Below are 20025 nucleotides of genomic sequence, written 5' to 3' on the forward strand. Positions count from 1 at the left end.
ACCTAATCGCGACAACCTTTGCCGCTGCCGTTCACTAAACGCAAACAACACGTGCTTCAAATTACTCTTAAGTCTTAACAAAATACCAATAAAGTAGTAATGTCAAACCGCAAGGCAGGTCATACGAGGCAACCACGGAAACAACCCATTACCCAACCCAAAAAACAAAACATTTATTAATAAATAAATAAAATAACAAACCCACATATTCCTCGTGCCTCAATTTCATTTTCCCTCCTCCCAATTAAAAATTCTCATTCTCACCATTCTATTATATATAATAACTTAAGCCCTTCTCTCTTCACCGTCGCTTCTGTCTTCTCAAAATTTAATTCGCCAACAACCATTTCTCAGAGGGAAGAATGTCAAGCTCATCGGAGTATTCAGGTTTTTCCGGCCACCGCCCGGCGGAAAAGTCAACTTTCTCTCAGACTTGTAGTCTATTGAGCCAATACCTCAAGGAAAAGGGCAGCTTCGGAGACCTTAGTCTCGGAATGAGTTGCGCCGTCGAACCAAATGGTAACAATTTCATTTTTTTTTTCCTAATCAACCCTTTTTTTTCTTATTACCCCCTCGTTTGTTACCAATTTTATTCTATTAGAAGAAAGCAATTCGAGAAAATCGTGGGTTTCGATAAAGTTTTATTTTTTTTCCCCTTATTCCTAGGTTTGAACTTTTATCTAGGTTCAATGTTTTTCAATTGCTCCACTTACATTGGATACTAAAGTAAAACCGGATCTAACACATGGTTTTCAAGTTTTCCTTCTTATCCGGAGGGCCTAGAAAAAAAATGTCAAACGAAAATATTTTGCTTTTGGGTATGAACCTAACTGTCCAGATTTTTCTCCTTGAAATGTTGCGGTTTTGGATTTTTTTCTCTCTCTTTAAATTTGGGGGAAAATGATAGAAAGGTGAGATTAGTTTTAAGACATTTTTGAGTGCTGAGAATATTTTTGTGTCGAGATAGATGGTTATAGAAAATATATGCCCCAAAACTGCCATGGACTTGCGTGTTTTCTCTATGAGGTTTCCTGAACCATCATGTGTCACAGGTTCCCCTGAAACATCGTGTCACTCTGCAACAACCATGGAGTTGTTTCCCACCATCATGACGCAAAGGAACCCCACTGCCATGGATTTCCTCTCTCCGCAAACTGCTTTTCCTCGCCACTCTGAGGTTCCATCCATTGTTAAACCAAGGTGTGTTGTTTTGCTTGTTTAGTTAGTTGTGAAGTCAGTGAACAGCTTTTCAAATATTTATGAGTCATGCCGGGAATGGATTCTTTGCATTAACTTTACCATAAGATATTCTAATTCTTCGATAAGTTTTATTAATACAATACGGGTCTTGCTAACTTAGTAACTAGAACCCTAAGCGTACTGATTAAAAAATTAATATGGAGAAAATTTTCATTGAAGACTACAGTAAAATTACACAATAGAATCTTCGGGATACTAGATAGTAGATAGCATTTTCCATGTAATATATTTCTGTTTTAAAATTGAGCTTTAAATGAATCAAGGATAGATCATAACATTTGACCATGTAAAGTAGTTTATTTGTTCCTAGTCATGATTGCATACAGTTTCATAATGATTAACAAGTTTTTTTTTTTTTTTTTTAATGTTCTACAGTTCATTCAAGTCTATGGAGAAGGAGCCTAAAGCTTCTCAGTTGACAATCTTTTATGCTGGGCAAGTTGTTGTGTTTGATGATTTTCCTGCTGATAAAGTGGAGGAGATAATGTCATTGGCCAGCAAGGGAACACCCCAAAAAGGCCAGAACTCATCTGCATATGTTCACACTCATAACCAGCAAGGGAGTCATCCTTCGTTTGTTCCTAATATCACCCCTCAAACACCATCCAGACCAATTGCTTGTGGTAATTTCTTTTGATCTTTACTATTTATTAGATGATCAAAGTATATACTTTTGTGTCATGGATCATGTTTTTTCTGATCATAATTTTCATTTCTATACAGATCTTCCAATTGCTAGGAAAGCTTCACTTCATCGGTTCCTTGAGAAGAGAAAAGATAGGTATGCCTCTCAAACAAGGAAATATTTTTTTGGTGAATCTTCTTCTGTTTATAATGAATTTTAAGCCCTTCTGCTGTTTCTCATATGCATAAAAAAAAAAAACTGAATTGATTCACAATTTAGTCAGGGCATCAGATGTCTGCATCTTTCAATTCTTTTCAAAAATAATCTTTTACCATTCTACTAGTGATTGATCATTTGAAACAATCGCACTACCAACCAGTTTGTGTAGTGAATGTCTGACCTTTTTGTGGTATGTTTATGTCTGGTTTTTGTGTCATGGGAACTGATGCATCGTGTTAGTTTGTTAGTAAAGAAGGGATTTATCCTGTGCATTGTGCGAATTGATTTTCCTCTTTTCATGTTGCAATTATACTCAAAACTATACCCTCTGAAAATTGTTGTTGTGACCTAATAGATTAATTTTGTTCCTTTTTTATGCTGTTTGCAGAATTGCTGCCAAAGCGCCATATCAAACAAACAGTCCCAACTCTGCTTCTAATAAGGCGGGTGAATCCATGTCTTGGCTTGGATTAGGTGCTAAATCAACATAAACTTGAGCGCAGTTACAGTTTTAAGTAGTTGTAACCAGTTTTTTCCTTTCCTTTTTGATATATTATTCGCTAGAGCTTTGTCATTTTAATAACTTGTTATCTACCACTATGACTGATAGATCTAACATGAGTCGTCTTAGATGTTGGCTCCAATTATTATGATTCCAAATATTTCCTGTAATTATAGTATTTCAAATTCTTGAATTCATTATTCTCATTTCTTGTGTATTACCTTCCTTCATTCGTCGCTTTTCTCCGCACCTTTTCTCGCTACGAAATAGAATCAACGTAAAACTGAACAGCCAAAACAATCCCCATCAAGTTAATAAGGAAAATATTTTTTTTAATAAATTTGAATTGGACTCTTGTGCAAGAATGGCGCACCATTTCAAGACGAGAGAAATAAAATGATTTCGTTCTTTTTTAATTTCTAATTGTATTATGTTCACGCTAACCATTGCATCAAATTCTGGAAAAAAAAAACAGCCCACAACTTCATTTTTCAAAGACAAATATACAACGAAACTATTTATTGACTGAAATTCCTGCTGGGGTCATACATGATTAAATCAATCCTTTGGAGAACATGTTTTCAGGAATAATATTATGTAGTTGTTTCACTTGAATTCATAAAAAAACGAAAATAAAGATATAATTAGTAATAAAATTACAATATTACTTTTTCAGAAAAAAAAAATTTATTTCCATAAGCAACAGTTTTATTCAAATTTGAATAAATTGTGTTGTTTATTCAATACACAAGTTTATTCGAATAAAATCGTCTCTCCAGAGTGGTGTTATTCAAATAAATATATTGTTTATTTGAATAAAATCATTTCCAATGACTTTATTCCAATAAAAATGTTATTTATAATTAATGTTAATTATTAATTATAATTATTAATGATAAATCATTTTTAGTATATAATTATTGTAACGACCCGACTGGTCACTACACACCACACTGTACACCTGAAACCGGACAGAAAAGAACAAGTGCATACATATAGTGTCTAGAATATACATATATACATGTCCAAGTCTGACTAGATTCAAAATGAAAAATACATCCAGAGCTACTACACCAAGTAGCAAAAACACCAAAACATCCATAAGAAGTAAGCTCTATCTGCTAGCTACAGACCTGCCACAAGCCACCAACCTATCCGTGCCCTGCTCCCATACATAGTATGATCATTGCAGTCCAAACCACATGGAAACAACAAGGGTAAGCTAGTGAAAGAAACAACATACATATACATAAATTTAAGAATAGTAAACAGCTACAGCTATCAGAACATCAATTAGCTTAACAACATCAGCTATATATATATATATATATATATATAACAACACACATCTCACATCATTCAACAATAACAACAGTACACATCGATAAATAGTAGTAAACACACAATGCGTCGTCACGCATATCAGCTCGGAGATCTCCTACCACAGCTTAGCCTTATGGCCTACAACAGCTCCTATCAGCACGGAGCACAACACCGACTTAGCGGCTATAACAGCACTGACTTAGCGGCTATAACAGCACCACAATAGTGGCTAACAGCACCGACATAGCGGCTATAACAGCACCACAATAGTGGCTAAACACAGCATACAGCTCAGCAATAAACAGCACAGCAAAATAGCTCACAGCACAACACAACACCAAAATCAGCATACAGCACAACTAAGTAGTATTCAACACAGCTTACTACTCACAACTCGACTCATCATTCTAGAGCACAGCCATATTATAAATCAGCATTTAAAATCATCAATAACAGTCCAGCTCAGCATAGCGAGATACATCTATTACAGCTTAACATCATTTTTCAGCATTTACATCTAGTCAGCACAACATATTTATCAATTACATCTCAACTCAGCAATTACAACATAATTCAACAACTATCAGCATATAATTCAGCTCGACTCAAACAATAAAGTTTAGCATTAGCATCACATATCACAACTCAGCGTTACATTATTAACAACATACCGCACAACACAACTTTTCATCACACGGCATTGGCAACATTAATCAGCATAAACAACATTCAGCACAGCTTAGCTTAATAGTATAGCCTATCGTCTTACAGCACTTCTAAGCATCTTACAGCAATATACACCTAACACAGCTCAACATCCTCAAATAGCAATTTCAGCTAGTCATCGCATCATATTCATCAATTTCGGCTTAGTTCAGCATAAAATAATATTATCAGCAAATTTCAGCATATAACTTCACATCCTCATACGCGCCCGGCGCACTCATGGTTGCGCCTGGCGTGGCACAACCAGAGGGCTTCAGGGGCCAGCGCGTCTGGCGCAAGCGTGCCTGCGCCCTGCGAGACTTAGCCAGAGAGTCCAAAGCTCTCTCTCGCCTGGCGCAATACCCAATTGCGCCTAGCGCAGGCCAGGCAGAGACTCCAAGGAGTCTCACACGCTCGACATGCCCCAACCTGCGCCCAGTGCAGGCAAGGTAGAGACCTCCCTTGGTCTCGCGCCCAGCGCAAACCAAATTGCGCCCAGCGCCCTCGAGGCAGAGACTCCCAAGGAGTCTCACGCCCAGCGCGACAAGGGTCGCGCTCAGCGCAGCACATCAATATCATCATTCAGCTCAATAATCATTCATCACTAACAGCTTAAAACAACATGATCAACACCTAATGCGACCCAACCATCTTGTTTACAACTCATCTATCTTGTCAAATTACTCACCCAAACAACAAGAGTACACCTAAGCACCTAAAACAACTTTCAACTTAACTAAATCACTAAATGTGAAATGGCAACTATCACAGCAAACAGCGCATCAGGAGTTATACTACTCCTACCATGCTCATCCTTATCTCATATGAAAGATAATCAAATTTCCTACAACTCTCCTGAAGACACCAAGTCTTAATTCCTTCATCTATCATGTTAAAAATGATAAAAACGCAACAGTTATAAACAAAGCTAGCAGCTCGACCCCTCTTCACTAAAACAGCCATATCTAGAGTTCTAAAACTCCTTTTTGAGTGATTCCAGCGCCATTGGAAAGCTAACATCCAAGGCTACAACTTGCATGAAGACTATAAAGTCAAATTCTGAAAAGCAAATGCGCGCCCGGCGAATTAAAAGAGCGCCCGGCTTAATCCTCAACCAGAGACCTACAGAGGTCTATTGCGCCCGGTGCGGTTAACCCAGAAACTTCCCATTTCAAGTCGCGCCCAGCGCGAAGAACTGCGCCCGGCGCAAATTCAAACGAGAACCCTCACCTACTTCGAAAATCTCATCAAAACCTGCGAAAACAACCAGCAATCCAACATGCAAACCATCCAAAATACCACATTCTCATCCTAGAGTCCAAAAATACTATCTTTTCACCCATGCATGTAACAATCAAGAAAAACCCAAATTTCTCATGAACCCCAAAGTCCCCAAAAACTCAATGTGCCACCCAAACATCCAAGAATCCGAAATCAAAATCAACCACACGAGTTCTTAGACTCATTTCAGCCAAACCACAACAAGAAAACTAACTTCCCCTACCTCGGTGAGACGATTCCGAGCTCTGGGAAGAGAAGGGAGAAGAAGAAGCTTGAAGAGGAGCTTCGCACGGTTCAGCTAGCAATCCAACACCATTACTCAGCTCCTAAGATCACCACTGCCACCCAAGATCAGAGAAAAAAGGAAACAGGGAAAAGAGAGAGTAAAGGAGAATTAAGAGAAAGTGAGTTGAGAGGGAGAAAATGAGAAGAGTGAAGTGAGTAGGGAGAAAGAATATATGAACAGGGTCTCACGATTATTAACGGTTTATATATAATTATTTCTATAGTATAATTAATGTTTATATATTATTAGTGTACAACAAAGATATTTAGATTTAATATAGTCTAATTAAAATAAATAGTAAAAATACATAAAGTATGTTTACACTTACAATGCAATACTAGCGTAAAGATGATTAAAAGTTAAATTTAATACTTAAAATATGTTTCTCATGTACATCAATATTTTCTAAATTACTATTTCTCTTTATTCACAACCCTTTGACACATAAAATTAAATTAAATCAATAATAATTAGTGTACCAAACTAACAAAAAAATTGACAAATTAATATTCAATTATTAATTTAAATAACATCACAAAATAAAAAATATTTAAATTTATTGAATTATCTACAAAATATAAATATTTAAATTTATTAAATTATCAATTAATTAATTTAAATTTCATATTTAATTAACTTCAAAATATAAAATATTTAAATTACTAGCTATCATTCAACATGCATTCAAATAAAGTACTATTTTATTCGAATAAAAAGCCTCTCATTTGAATAAGCTCGCATTGTATTCAAATAAAAGAGTTATCATTCATCATGCATTCAAATAAAGTGAACTTTTATTTAAATAAAAATTTCCTGATTCAAATAAGTTTACACTTTACTTAAATAAAAAAAATCACTCAACATTTGAATAAAGTGGCCTTTTATTTGAATAAAGAGAGAATGAAAAGAGTAGAAACTCAAAGAGAAACTTATTTATGAAAGGTAAAAGTGTAAAGGCTATTCTTTACCATTTATCTCTTCGTTATTTCTCTTCTAACTCATTTTTGTCGAAACAAATCGCTTGAATAATTTCGTCGCACCATTTCCTCGTCTCTCACTTCTATTTCTTAGTCATCTCTAATGAATCAAACAGTGTGAATTTTGGTAAATAATTGCTTGCATAATTTTATAATGAAAATTCTAAAAAAATACTTTCCAAAATAGTGGTGTAATCACGAATCATTTATTTGGTGGTCCACCTAAAATTAACTGGCAAATAACCCATCATTTAACTTGTTTATGTAAAGTCTATAATAAAAAAAGTAGATAAATTTAAACTTCATAATAACAATTAATTTTCATAAGTTTCCTACTTACAACAATTTCTTAGCCACCAAGTTCTTCGGTTCAGAGCTGTCAAAAAGAAAAGGTTCTTTACCTTAGAAATTTGCATTTGCAAGGTCAATTTACACAAAAAAAAGAAAGTATTAGATGATTTTTAAATTTAAATATTTTGACAAAAGAGTAAAACGTGTTGTTTACAGCTATAAATAAAACAATAAGTATCCAAATTTAAGTATGATTATAAAATTATATGAATTATGTTACTATACTAGTCTTAAAAAAAATGTTACTGTACAAAAAAAAATTATTCACATTCCATTAAAAATGCTACTTCGACTATTTCTGGTTGTTTATATAAAAATAAATTACTAATTTTTTAAGACCAATAAAAATAGACAAGTTAATTAATTTAAATTAAAAATGTCAAAACTTTAAATTTATTTCTAAAATATATTTTGAATTAAGTAGTGGTTACATAACACTAACAAATTCAAGAAATGTTTTTTATGATATCATAATTTTTTTGGTATAAATATGTTTTAAGTATCTACAATTATGACCGTCTCATTTTAATCCTTATAATATTTTTTTTCATTTTTAGATTTTTGACATTTTATTAATGTTTTTTTTAGTTCATATTACAAACTCTACTTAGTTTAGTACTAATATGACTTATAGAAAGAAGAATATTAACACAATTAAGATAATTAGATTATTTTTTGTTTCATAATTTATAATTAATGTATTTATTGTTTTATATAACTAAGATACATATAATTTAATTTTATAATTTATTTTAATTTGTAATATTGTTCTTACCCTTTCATTATAAAAAAATCATAACCAACAAAACTGACCAAAATTTAACAGATTTGTAAATCACTTACTTATTAAAACAATTCCTACCACGAGGTGTTCGAATTGAATAGTTAACAAATATTTTCCTCGTGCACCCTACTATGCCCCCATGTAATGTTGACACGACATTCCAAAACTTTGAATATTTCGTGTCCACTTAAATTACTTAATTTAACAGCTACACATTGAATTAGACATCTAGAAATCACATTCTTGCATCTACTACTACGATGAGTACATTCCTTGTAAGTTCCTAATTTATACTTTAATATATATATATATATATATATATATATATATATATATATATATATATCATCTATACGATAATTTATACAATTTTTTTTAATCTCTCTATCTCATTATTTATCGCATTTCAAGTTTCTCTATTGTCCATCTATTAGTTTTGATGTATAATTTTATTGTACAAGAATCATTTATCGACATTATGTGGTTTGAATAAGATTGAATTTTCAGAATTTTTAAGTTGAACATTAAATTTAAATTTTGTGAATTAAAAAAAATGTTATTGAGAAAGAGACTTTGTTAAATGTGGTTATTCATTTTTTTGAACAAAATATGGTTATTCATATTCTCTAATAGAAATAAGTAATTGATAAAATTAATAGGTATTTCACACTTATAATATAATAAAGAAATTATTTACTATAATTTATATATTCATTCAAGAGCAATAGACAGAGCATATATTTTTACATTTTACTGATTTACCTAATTTTTATATTTAATGGCGATACTAGTTTATATAATTCCCACCTTTGTAAAAAATAAACCATACTTTTAGTACACTAGAAAATATTTTAAAATTATTTTCACGAAAATCACGTATTACAAGTATAAATTAATCTTTATTTATTAGTTATCATGTGGTAGGAATTTTTTATGGTTTAAATATGTTTTTAATCCCTCAAATTGAAAATAAATTTGTTTTTGGTCCCTCAAATTTAAAACTGCTGTTTTCAGTCCTTATAATTTTCAAAAATCTTATTTTAATCCCTTAGGTCACAAATAACATATTTAAAAGTGACTAATTAAGACAATTATACAATATCAATCAAATTTAATGTGATATTTTCATTAATAAAAATACCAATAGGTAGATTTTATGTAATAATATTTGATAAATTTTTTAACAAAATTTGAATATAAGGATTAAAATAAGATTTTTTTGAAATTACAGGGACTAAAAATAATAATTTTAAATTTGAGGGACCAAAATAGATTTATTCTAAATTTGAAGGACTAAAAACATATTTAAGCAAATTTTTTATTTACGTCCTTTACAATGGTGCCTATTATGATGTCACTACAATTTGGGCTTCTTTGCGTAGTTTATCATTATTGGGCTTAGTAAAAGAAAGCCACTACCGAAGCTCGGAACAAAAATTTCTGGCTGTTTATATCCGTCGTTTCACCACAAACCCAGGTTTACTTTAAGATGTTTATTGGAAGATTATTTAAGTTTCAGAAAGTTATATGTTACAAATTCTATATTTTTATGTTTATTAAAGATATTAAATACATTTGTAACATTTATAGTAATTATATATATTTTTATATAGAAAAACATGATTCTTAAAAAGAAAATTACATACCATAAAATATCGACTTTTAAAAAGGGAACGTGTCTCGAAAAGTCACATATAATTGTTTAGATTTTTTTTTTGTAGCATGAATTACAATCTCATTTAAAAACATGTGCGGTCCTCATAGACAGTAGCTTACCCTTTTTAGTTTTTTTTTCTTTTAATTATAGGATTTTTTTTTTTCTTGATGGGCATCTTTTTCAATCTCTTATAACATATGATAATATATGAAGTGTTGAGATATTAAATGTTGAAATATAATAAATTATTGATATTTAAATGATGTTAAATAATAATAATTGATGATGAGTACTATTGATGTTGAGTTGTATATTATTGATTAATTTGATGAAAGTTAAAAGTCATATGTTGTATAAAGTGGTAAAGTTAAGGACATGTGGTTGGGATACATGTCTAAGTTGAAATACATAGATACTAAAGGTGAATTAAGTTATTTTGAAAGTTATTTTCCTTTAGGGCTTATGTTGTTTTGGTATGGAAGTAGTTGAATCATATCTTAATTGAATGATTAACTGAGTAAAGTATGAAATCGGATGCTAGAATCCCTAACTTAGTTTCAAATGGTTGTTGTATTTGAAGAGTAGTCGGTGGACTAATTTTATATGTGGCTTAGTTAAGCTAATTAATATTGTGATAAACTCTTACCCAAACTATTATAACTTGACATAGCATAATACTTCATTATTTAAATGACAAAACTTGAGAAATTAAACTAAGTTATCTATGCTTGACTCTCTTATGAGACCTAACATTTTACTATATTTAACCTGGTTGAGATAGGTTTAATGCTATGATTGGATAGGGACAAGTCACTTAAACTCCTCACTTCATTTATAGGAGATCTCTATAAGTTGATATATGTGATGACAAATTAGTTATTTAAAGTTGTTATGTTGAGATTATCATACACATTTTGAGTTGTACTGGTTGTTGAAGGTTGAAATTGATCTTGATTCAATTGTTAAGTTGTTTGGTTATTTTAGTTGATTAAGAGAATTATATTGTTATGTTAAATGTTGGATACGTTGCAAAGTTATTATTGTTGAAAGTTGTTTGATGGTTAAGTTGTGAATTATACTTTTAATCTGTATGTTGATTAACTATTGTTGATATTTATGTGTTTTCTTATGTAAGTTTACCTTTTTTTGTGGTCGAAACTGTCATGATTATACTTGCTATGCAAACGGGATAAGATTATATTTGTTGCTTGGAGCTTTGTTAAGTTGTCGAAGGTGATATGTTTATGTTGATCTTGTTGAAGGGGAAATTTCATATCTTCTAATTGTGTCATATCATTTGCTTATTCAATGAAATAAAAATAAAACAAAATAATTTAAAAGATATGATTGGTTGTCAGTGTAAAATACTTTACACTGATAGTGTATGGATGATTAACTCATATTTAATTACATGAACGGAAAAAAAAATAGCGTGTTTGTTTGCAGTGTATTAATGTATTTTATTTTTGTGATATATGTATAATTTGTAGTCTTGTAGGCTTGTCTTTGTCGCACTAGCTAAATTAGATTTGAGTTTGATACGCACACCGGAATATTATAGTTTGAGTTGAGCCTAAATCTTCTTTAACATATTTAAGATTTATCATTAAGTCATCTACATTACTATTATCTATTAAATCTGCATGTGTCAATATATATATATATATATTACATCATTAAACTTAAAAAACTAAATTAAGATTGATTTGAACAATAATTTTTTGTCAATTAAAATAAAGGATTTTACTGAAAATGATATTTATTCTATTATCCGAAGGAATATTCATATGAAATTTCATGTTTAGTAAGTCAATATTAACACATACATTTACTTTCTGTAAAATATGGTATACAGTAAGAGATCAAATTTTAGAGGTAAAACTTCTTATCAAAACAATCAATGGACAAAACATATGAAAGAAATTATGATCTTATTAAATCAAATCCAAGGTACATTATAAATTAGATTGACGAGACAAATATGAAACTTTCCCAACAAATCTTTGATAAATCATGATTAATGTCTAATAGTTCCATTTTAAGATTTGCAACAAAATCACACATTCGAGCAAAGTCTCATAACTAATTAGATCTCTCAAAATACTTTCAAAACTCGCCGCTGGAGTGGAGGATTACCAAGAAACTTTCATTGAGATTAATATTGATAAAAGGTGCTTCTGCAAAAGGATTTAAGTTCCGTATTAGTTAAAGATTTGATATAAAAAAGTATTAATTAAAGATAATATTAAAATAGAATATATAAGTTATAAAGTTTGTTTTTGAACCTAATAGTTGATCCAGATTTTAGCCATGTAATTGTTGAAAAACAAAAACAAAAGGTGGTGTTTCATAGCTGAGCATCAATTAATAGTGGTTGGTTTACATAAGTGATGAAAATGAATATTGCACTGTACAAGAAAAAAACAATAGATGCATGTATGAAAAATGATATAGTAGCTGTCCATAAAGAAAAAGTGAACCACTCCCTTAAGACTCAGTCTTCGTCTGTGACACTGACACGTCCATGAAATGAAATGACACGCGTAATTGCTTTGGGTCGCTTATGGTGTGCGTTTGGTTTAAATTTTTAACGTAATTTATCAGGTTTAGTTATAATTTTTACGTTTTAAACGTAATTCTGGCTTTGAATCACGTTTGGACGTGTTACGAAACATGTAAGTTTAACTGTTTATGATCGGCATGGTATTATGACTCAATGTAACACCTGAATCTGCATATTTAAAGTAATTAGCTTCCTGTTAGAGAATAAAACTTCAAAGAAAAATTGTGCATATATGCAGCATCTACTAAATACTAAATATTATAGACCACCCTTCTAGTTAGTACTTGTTATTTCATCTTGTTCCGTAATTTGTCTTTTTTACATAATAATAGAGCTCTCATTTTTTCTGCCTCACTTCAATCTCTTTATACTTTCAAGTTTTCTTAGTTTCACTTTGTTCAAGTGTTAAAGATAATTGTTATTGGATTTTATTTGATAAAGAACCAAGTTTAATTTGGAGAATTTTACATTACTATTATTAGTTCAGTTTTGGAATCAGGAGAGTATTTTACGTGAATAATTTTGTAATTTAAATATAATAAATAATTAATAAAAAATTTGTAGGTGGTAAAATAAGGTTTAGTTAATTTTTTCCCATAATGGATTTGAAGCTCTACGATACCAAATAATCTTGGTAAATTACCGGTTTATAACAATTCACGCTCATCATATTCTTACTTTTTAGTAACATTTCACACATAAGTTAGGAGATAGAATAACTTATTTTCATGTGAAAGATTAAATATTTTTATATTAAGTTATTTATGTTTTTTTTTTTTATAAAGATAGGAAAGATTATAAAGATGGTCGCAATGAAGATTAAACCTAGATTCTCATATTTCTAACTACCCTAAACCATCCTCTCCCAACTACTAGGCTATATGTTAATAATGGATAGTAGAAAGAAAATGAAATTTTATTCATTTTTTGAAATATTTTTACCTTAATATGGGCCTGCTGGGCTTAGAAGAAGAAGAAGAAGAAGCCCATGAGCGTAGTTGGGAAACAAAATCTATGGGTGGACCTGTCAGCAGCATATCCCATTAACCCTATTAATTTTTACTTTTTATTTATTTATTATTATCTTTTTATAAGCCTTCTTTTAACTGAAGTTTTAAAGGAGAAGTTTGTCTGAGACTCGGTCCCTCCAATCCATTATCATCTTCGTCTTCGTCTGTCTCTCTTCTTTCCATTTCCCCTCTCTTTCGAGGGTTTTTCTTTTTCCTTTTTTTCCCTTTTATTTTTCCTTTTATTTTAGTTTTTTTTTCCTTTCTCTTGTTTTTCAATTTTCCTTTGAATCCCCATTTCTTCTTCCTCTGCAACCCTAACCCTAGAATTGAAGATGCAGCCACAGAGGTTAAGGCAGCATGCCATGATGCAGCCCTCTCTCTACCACCACCCTGCTCTCCTTACTCCTCCTCAGGTTCCTCTTTTCCCTTGCTTCCTATTATTTTATTATTTATCGCTTTTTTTTTTCCTTATTATTTTTATTAATTTCTCCGTAGCACTTATTTTTCACATTTTCAGCTTAATCCTTCCCAATTCTTATCGTTTTATGTTCGTGATTACTTCTTGTAATTCAATTTCCTGCTAATTGATCAGCTAGCAGCTGTTTTAGTTTTCCTTTATTTTTGTTTTTGCTAGATATATGTGATTTTAGTGGTGCAAATTCATCTTGTCGTTTTGTTTTTGTTTTTGTTTTTGTTTTTTTTTTTACTTGTTGAGACGTTAGGTATTTATTTATTTCTATGGTTTGTAAATGCGATTTGTTTGATCAGATTAGTTGAAAGGAGAGTGGATAATTTTGCTTTTAGGGCCTTTTTTTTTCTTTGTCTTTTTTACATTTTTATTTTGCAGATAGAGCCTATCTTGAGTGGAAATCTGCCACCTGGCTTTGATTCAAGTACATGCCGCAGTGTGTGAGTGTTAATAGACATTTTATTTTCATTTTATTAAATTAATATCTTCAGCTGCTCTTTGTTTATTTTGATTTAGTCTTTTTTCCCCAGTTTAGCTGCCTTGAGTGACCTGTTGACTTCATTGTCTCTAATAAGATAATCCTTAGCTTGAAATGTTTTAAAATTTATCTGTTGTATTGTTGTTTTTTTTTTTTTTTGTCGTAAGTGTATCCATTTGTTTTTGTCTGCGGGGTTATTAACTTACCCACTCTTTTGCTTGGTATATATTTCATTTCTAATGTCTAATAACTTTTGAGGATATGCAGTTATGTCGGCAACATTCATCCCCAGGTTACAGACGCCCTTCTTCATGAACTTTTTTCAACTGCAGGTGCCCTTGAAGGATGCAAACTTATTAGGAAAGAGAAGGTCAGTTTTGGTTATACTTTATAATTTTATCTATAAGCAGAGAATAACAATGAAGGATTAATAGTGTATGATAGAGTTCATGATTCCCATTAGCTGCCCGTAGTGAATGACAAGTTGTGTGTTCACCAAAGATATTTGGCCATATATATTTTCCTTGCTATGTGTTCTTATATCATCCCAACCATGATGATCTGCATTATTTTGTCTTCTGCAGTCATCCTATGGCTTTGTGGACTACTTTGATCGCAGTTCAGCTGCATTTGCTATTGTAACTCTGAATGGGAGGAATATGTATGTGGAATCTTAATTTTGAGTTATGGTACAACTTTTATTAATTTAATATTTTAACACAACAGCACATTATCTGCAGTTTTGGGCAGCCTATTAAGGTTAACTGGGCTTATGCTAGCAGCCAGAGAGAGGATACCTCAGGTTATATTCTTGCTGACCATGTACTCTTTGAGATCAGTTTTTTGTGCTTTGTTTTATGGAAAGGCAACTTTACCTTTTTCTCTTCATTTGGTTTCAGGTCACTTTAATATTTTTGTTGGTGACCTTAGTCCCGAGGTTACAGATGCAACATTGTATGCTTGTTTTTCTGTATATCCTAGTTGTTCGTAAGTTTTTATAAGCCCATTATCTTTTTCTTCTCATTGCTATATTGTTTTATGGTTTACTAGAGATATTTTGTTGGAAGTGCATATACCTGAATGTATATGTTAAATGAGTTTATTTTTGTAGTATCATGATGACGACTATGGTATGTTGGTGTTACAGTGATGCAAGGGTGATGTGGGATCAGAAGACAGGCCGTTCCAGGGGATTTGGATTTGTTTCTTTCCGGAATCAGCAGGCATGAAATCATCACTTCATTTATACATTTGTTCTTGTACAGTATTTTTGGTGTTTTCTGTGTTGTTTTCCATGCTAATATCAGGATGTTTTTGTTCTCTGATTTCATTTATCAGGAAGCCCAAAGTGCTATAAATGATTTGACTGGTAAGATATTTTCATCATGTAAATGCTATTTTTTTTCTTTTTTAACATTCTCCATGTGATATATGCATGAATATTGTGATATTATATTTTTTCAATTTTTGTATGATGTAAAAATTGTTTAAAACATATTGTATGTGAGATCTAATATACATGTGATCCCTATAACATGCTTTAAAACATATTGTGGGGGTATCTGATAATGGGATGCAGTAATTGGGCTGTTATTTATTCTGAATATCAAATAACCATTTTGACTTGTTATATGGTCCCTGAACATACAATTTTGGTATTCAAGTCCTTGCCATTGACAGTGATGATTTCCATGGGATATTTGGTTCATTAATTTGTTGTTTATTTAATTTTGTCTTTTGTTAGTTGCATTAGCTGTTTCAATTGTATCTGATTTTTTTTTTAATTTTTTGACGTTTTCTGTTTTCCCAACACTTAAGGAAAATGGCTTGGAAGTAGACAGATTCGTTGTAATTGGGCCACCAAAGGGGCCAATGCCAGTGATGAAAAGCAGGGCTCAGATTCAAAAAGTGTTGTGGAGTTAACAAATGGAACATCTGGTGAGATTGAGTTTATTGTACTGAGATTCCTTTGAATGGGTCTCATCTTTAGAGATCATTAAATTCTAATTTTTCCTTTCATGACTACATGCGTAGTCTAGAATATTTTCTGAAGGAAACTGTTCATTTTTTATACTATCAGACAGGAAAGTTCATTTGAAATAAATTTTAAACTGGACACTTCCAAATAGCATTTCAAGTGGCTGATATGTTTTGGTTCATCTTCAATATATGCATCATAATTGACATTTTCAAATATTTATCTTTTTCTGCTATATTGATATTTTTTCCTTCAATTGATCATGGTGACATGATTGTAGATTTTGCTTTGTGATGATCTTTTCTTATGATCGACTTTTTATTTATTTATTTATTTTTGTAGAAGAAGGCCAGGAAATAACCAATGATGATGCCCCCGAGAAGAATCCTCAATATACCACTGTTTATGTTGGCAATCTGGCTCCAGAGGCAAGGATTATATTTTTCTAACTTTTATGAGAGTTTTTTCCTCACTAGTTCTTCATAACTGTCTGAATTATTTTTTCTGCTATTTAAATGTGCTTGTGTAGTATAAACTAGTCTTGTAGCTTTGTGCATAGATGGTGAGTGTTTCAGTACTATATTAGGCAATTAGATTAACAACTTGCGAGCAGTATTTAAATATGCAGAGTTCTTTAACTTCTGTCAGTAAGATTGCTCTGTAGCCATTCTCATAAGCTGTGAAATTGCAGGTTACATCTGTTGATCTCCATCACCATTTTCATTCTCTTGGTGCTGGAACTATTGAAGATGTTAGGGTGCAACGAGACAAAGGTTTTGGGTTTGTGAGATACAGTACCCATGCTGAAGCAGCTCTTGCTATACAAATGGGTAATGCTCGAATTCTCTGTGGCAAACCTATCAAGGTAATTGGCAGGATATTTATTTGTTGATAATTTTATTATTGTTATAGCTGGTTTTATTTATAGCTTTTGTGGCATTTACTGGAGTACTTCCGAAAAAAAAAATGTGTGCCACACTGCCAGATTAAATTAAATTGAAGTAAAATGCCAACTATTTTATTGTCTTTGTTTCTCAAAAGTCTGAAGCTCTTGTTCACATCTTCTCAATCATATTCTCTACCACATATAATTTTGAGCTTTGGAACTCCTTTCCAAAGGCTCTGGAAAATAATGTTGTATGTAATTCTGTTAACCGATATTTTACAGTGTTCATGGGGTAGCAAACCCACTCCTCCGGGTACAGCCTCTACTCCTCTTCCCCCACCTGCTTCTGCGAGTGTGCCGGGCTTTTCTCTTGCTGGTCTTGCAGCGTATGAACGACAGATGGCATTGAGTAAAATGGGAGGTGCACATGCCGCCCTTATGCATCAGCAAGGTCAACATGCCCTAAAGCAGGCAGCCATGGGAATGGGTGCTCCTGGGGCTGGTTATGATGCAAGATTCCAGAATGTTGCGACCACCCAGCACCTAATGTACTATCAGTAAAAATATGTTGTACAACTCCCTGCTATAAACAAGGGAGCATTAAAGTGTGTTGAACCGTTAGAACGGTTCTACTATACCGTTTATTTTCTTCCTTTTCCTGCCCCCATCTCTTCTAGCTTTATCCTCCTAAATTTTCTTCTGTGCGTATTTATGGATGGCACATTTGTATTGCTACAATGTCCTAGCCGTTGCGTGCATGAATGGTGTCTTTTTTCTATTGACGATCATTCGATGATTGTATCGCGTTACCTTTCTGCAGTTTGGGAGCCATCAAACTTTTAGTTATAAAATTCCGTCCAAGTGTCATACTACTTTTGTCTCGGTCTCTGACTCTTTTCGGTTTTGGTGGGGTACAGTAATAATGCACGACTTTCTAACAGTATATTTTACGTAGTTATCACCTCGTAAGTATTTTTATTTTTATCTTCAACGTCTAATTTAGATAGGCAATCTTTTTAAGAATTTAAAGTTTTTATTTGTTTATTATGTTTTGGGAATAGGAAGTAATGTCTTCAGTCTTATTTATGCGTGTGGGCATGGAGTTTTAAGTTTGTTGCTTATTCAAATATTCAATCATTTATGTTTAGCTCTGATTAAGCTATGCTCAAGTGAACACAACAATCTATTATTTTGCATTTATCAAATTAAAAATTTTGTCTAAAAATAACAAATAATTAAAAAATAAGTATAAACATTAAAAATATTTATTTTAAATTATAAAAACTAAAATATAAAGGAAGTAAAATTACAAGAACTAAAAAAGTATTCAACTTTTATATATCTTAATAATCATGATTTGTTTGAAAGTAGAGGGAAAGTGAATAAAAGGTTTAAAGAAAAATTTATGCTTGATGTTGTGAGGTACGAAGAGAATAAAAGATTGTTTTTTTTTGTTTATTAGAAGAGAAAAATAAAATTAAATCTAATCATTAGTTCAGAAAAAAAAAACATTTAAAATTAAGTGCACATTCCTCATACAATGATGATGTTTTTCTCATATATTTTTAATAGATATGAAAGTAAAATTATCTTAAACTGTAAATCATTTTATTTTCTTAAGTCTACTCCTTAATTTATTAGAAACAGATCTCTATACAATATCACCTATCTAATTTTTTTTTTCAAACTATAGAAAGTTATTACAACTTTCAATACAATTTTCTCCCTTTTTTCCATTTATTTTCTAACAACCAATCAAAAGAAAATAGTTCAGACATCAAAATTAAAATAAAAAAAAAGTTCAATATCCTCATCAATAATGTTGATTGACGGTCATTAGTTATTCTTTTAAAAAAAAAAAAAAGAAGCAAAAATGTTGATTGAGATGCACGGTGTTAGTTTCTACGCTTGTCAATGCAAGAGATAACGAAAGTAGTAGGCTTGTAAATTTAAACCAGATTTTAAAGATATTCCTATTGATAAAATGCATGAGCACGAAAGAAAATGGAACAACTTTTTCGTTAGTATTCATCTGATACGATATTGAAAGCTTGAAGTTGAAGAAAAATAAACAACTAAACCTCCCCTTCAAGTTAACATTAATATGTACTCTTAATAGTTTTTTGATGTTATCATATTTTTTAAAAAGTGTTACGAAGTTATAATTTTAAATTTGTTAAAGTAAAAGAAAAGAAAAAAAAAATGGGAAACAGGAAATACGTTAAACTGATATTTCTATCGGTTAGTGAAAAAGCACAATGCGAAAAACAAACTACACGTTGGGTTTTTAAGCAGTCCTACATAAGTACATATACACACATTTTCTGATAGACGTTTAGAAGTATTCACAGAACAATTAAAAGTAGCACTCAAGAGTCCAAACTATAATTTATTTGGGCTCGTTGGAGAAAACATGGTTTAAGTTGTTTTTTTTTAAAAAAAAATGAATCTAATCTATATATAATTCGAGTTTAATTAATTTACTTAAGACTTAAGAGTAATGTACAATAAAAATTATACAATTTGTATATCATTATTTTTATGTCTATCTGTTTGTATCACTTCAGTTATTATAAAAAATTTTATTAATAATAGTGAAAAATAGAAGAAAAAAAATGATATTATGAAAGTTGTTTAGAACTCTTATTGTACATGTAACATTACTTTTCTT

General features: G+C 31.3%; 2 protein-coding genes across 3 annotated transcripts; both read left to right on the top strand.

Annotated features, from left to right (window-relative positions):
* The first annotated feature begins 261 nt into the window (after positions 1 to 261).
* JAZ1 (jasmonate-zim-domain protein 1) lies at positions 262 to 2823 on the top strand. Its single transcript, XM_083075791.1, has 5 exons — positions 262 to 519; positions 1053 to 1200; positions 1636 to 1883; positions 1984 to 2041; positions 2493 to 2823. The coding sequence occupies exons 1-5, from the start codon at positions 363 to 365 to the stop codon at positions 2593 to 2595; spliced, it is 714 nt and encodes a 237-aa protein (XP_082931917.1). The 5' UTR covers positions 262 to 362; the 3' UTR covers positions 2596 to 2823.
* Positions 2824 to 13651: 10828 nt separating this feature from the next.
* Positions 13652 to 18142, top strand: LOC109808432 (oligouridylate-binding protein 1). Of its 2 annotated transcripts, XM_020371436.3 has the most exons (12): positions 13652 to 13956; positions 14391 to 14452; positions 14758 to 14860; positions 15075 to 15151; positions 15231 to 15292; positions 15390 to 15477; positions 15638 to 15713; positions 15829 to 15859; positions 16309 to 16428; positions 16811 to 16896; positions 17160 to 17333; positions 17637 to 18142. In XM_020371436.3, exons 1-12 carry the CDS (start codon positions 13876 to 13878, stop codon positions 17913 to 17915), a joined length of 1239 nt encoding a protein of 412 aa, XP_020227025.1. In that variant the 5' UTR covers positions 13652 to 13875; the 3' UTR covers positions 17916 to 18142. The 2 variants fall into 2 exon arrangements, with proteins under 2 accessions (XP_020227025.1, XP_082931919.1); XM_083075793.1 differs by lacking the exon at positions 14391 to 14452 and having other exon boundaries at positions 13918 to 13956.
* Positions 18143 to 20025: the final 1883 nt, after the last annotated feature.

The sequence above is a fragment of the Cajanus cajan genome, chromosome 5 (assembly GCF_000230855.2).
Source record: "Cajanus cajan strain Asha chromosome 5, NIPB_CcT2T_4, whole genome shotgun sequence".
In the NCBI taxonomy this organism is placed as follows: Eukaryota; Viridiplantae; Streptophyta; class Magnoliopsida; order Fabales; family Fabaceae; genus Cajanus; species Cajanus cajan.

Bases quoted from the DNA above. Each gene is read 5' to 3' on its own strand.
- JAZ1 (XM_083075791.1), top strand. From the start codon at position 363: ATGTCAAGCTCATCGGAGTATTCAGGTTTTTCCGGCCACCGCCCGGCG. The intron at 520-1,052 runs GTAACAATTTCA...CATGTGTCACAG, and splicing joins TTGCGCCGTCGAACCAAATG to GTTCCCCTGAAACATCGTGT. The intron at 1,201-1,635 runs GTGTGTTGTTTT...AATGTTCTACAG, and splicing joins CCATCCATTGTTAAACCAAG to TTCATTCAAGTCTATGGAGA.
- LOC109808432 (XM_020371436.3), top strand. From the start codon at position 13,876: ATGCAGCCACAGAGGTTAAGGCAGCATGCCATGATGCAGCCCTCTCTC. The intron at 15,293-15,389 runs GTTATATTCTTG...ATTTGGTTTCAG, and splicing joins CCAGAGAGAGGATACCTCAG to GTCACTTTAATATTTTTGTT. The intron at 16,429-16,810 runs GTGAGATTGAGT...TTATTTTTGTAG, and splicing joins GTTAACAAATGGAACATCTG to AAGAAGGCCAGGAAATAACC.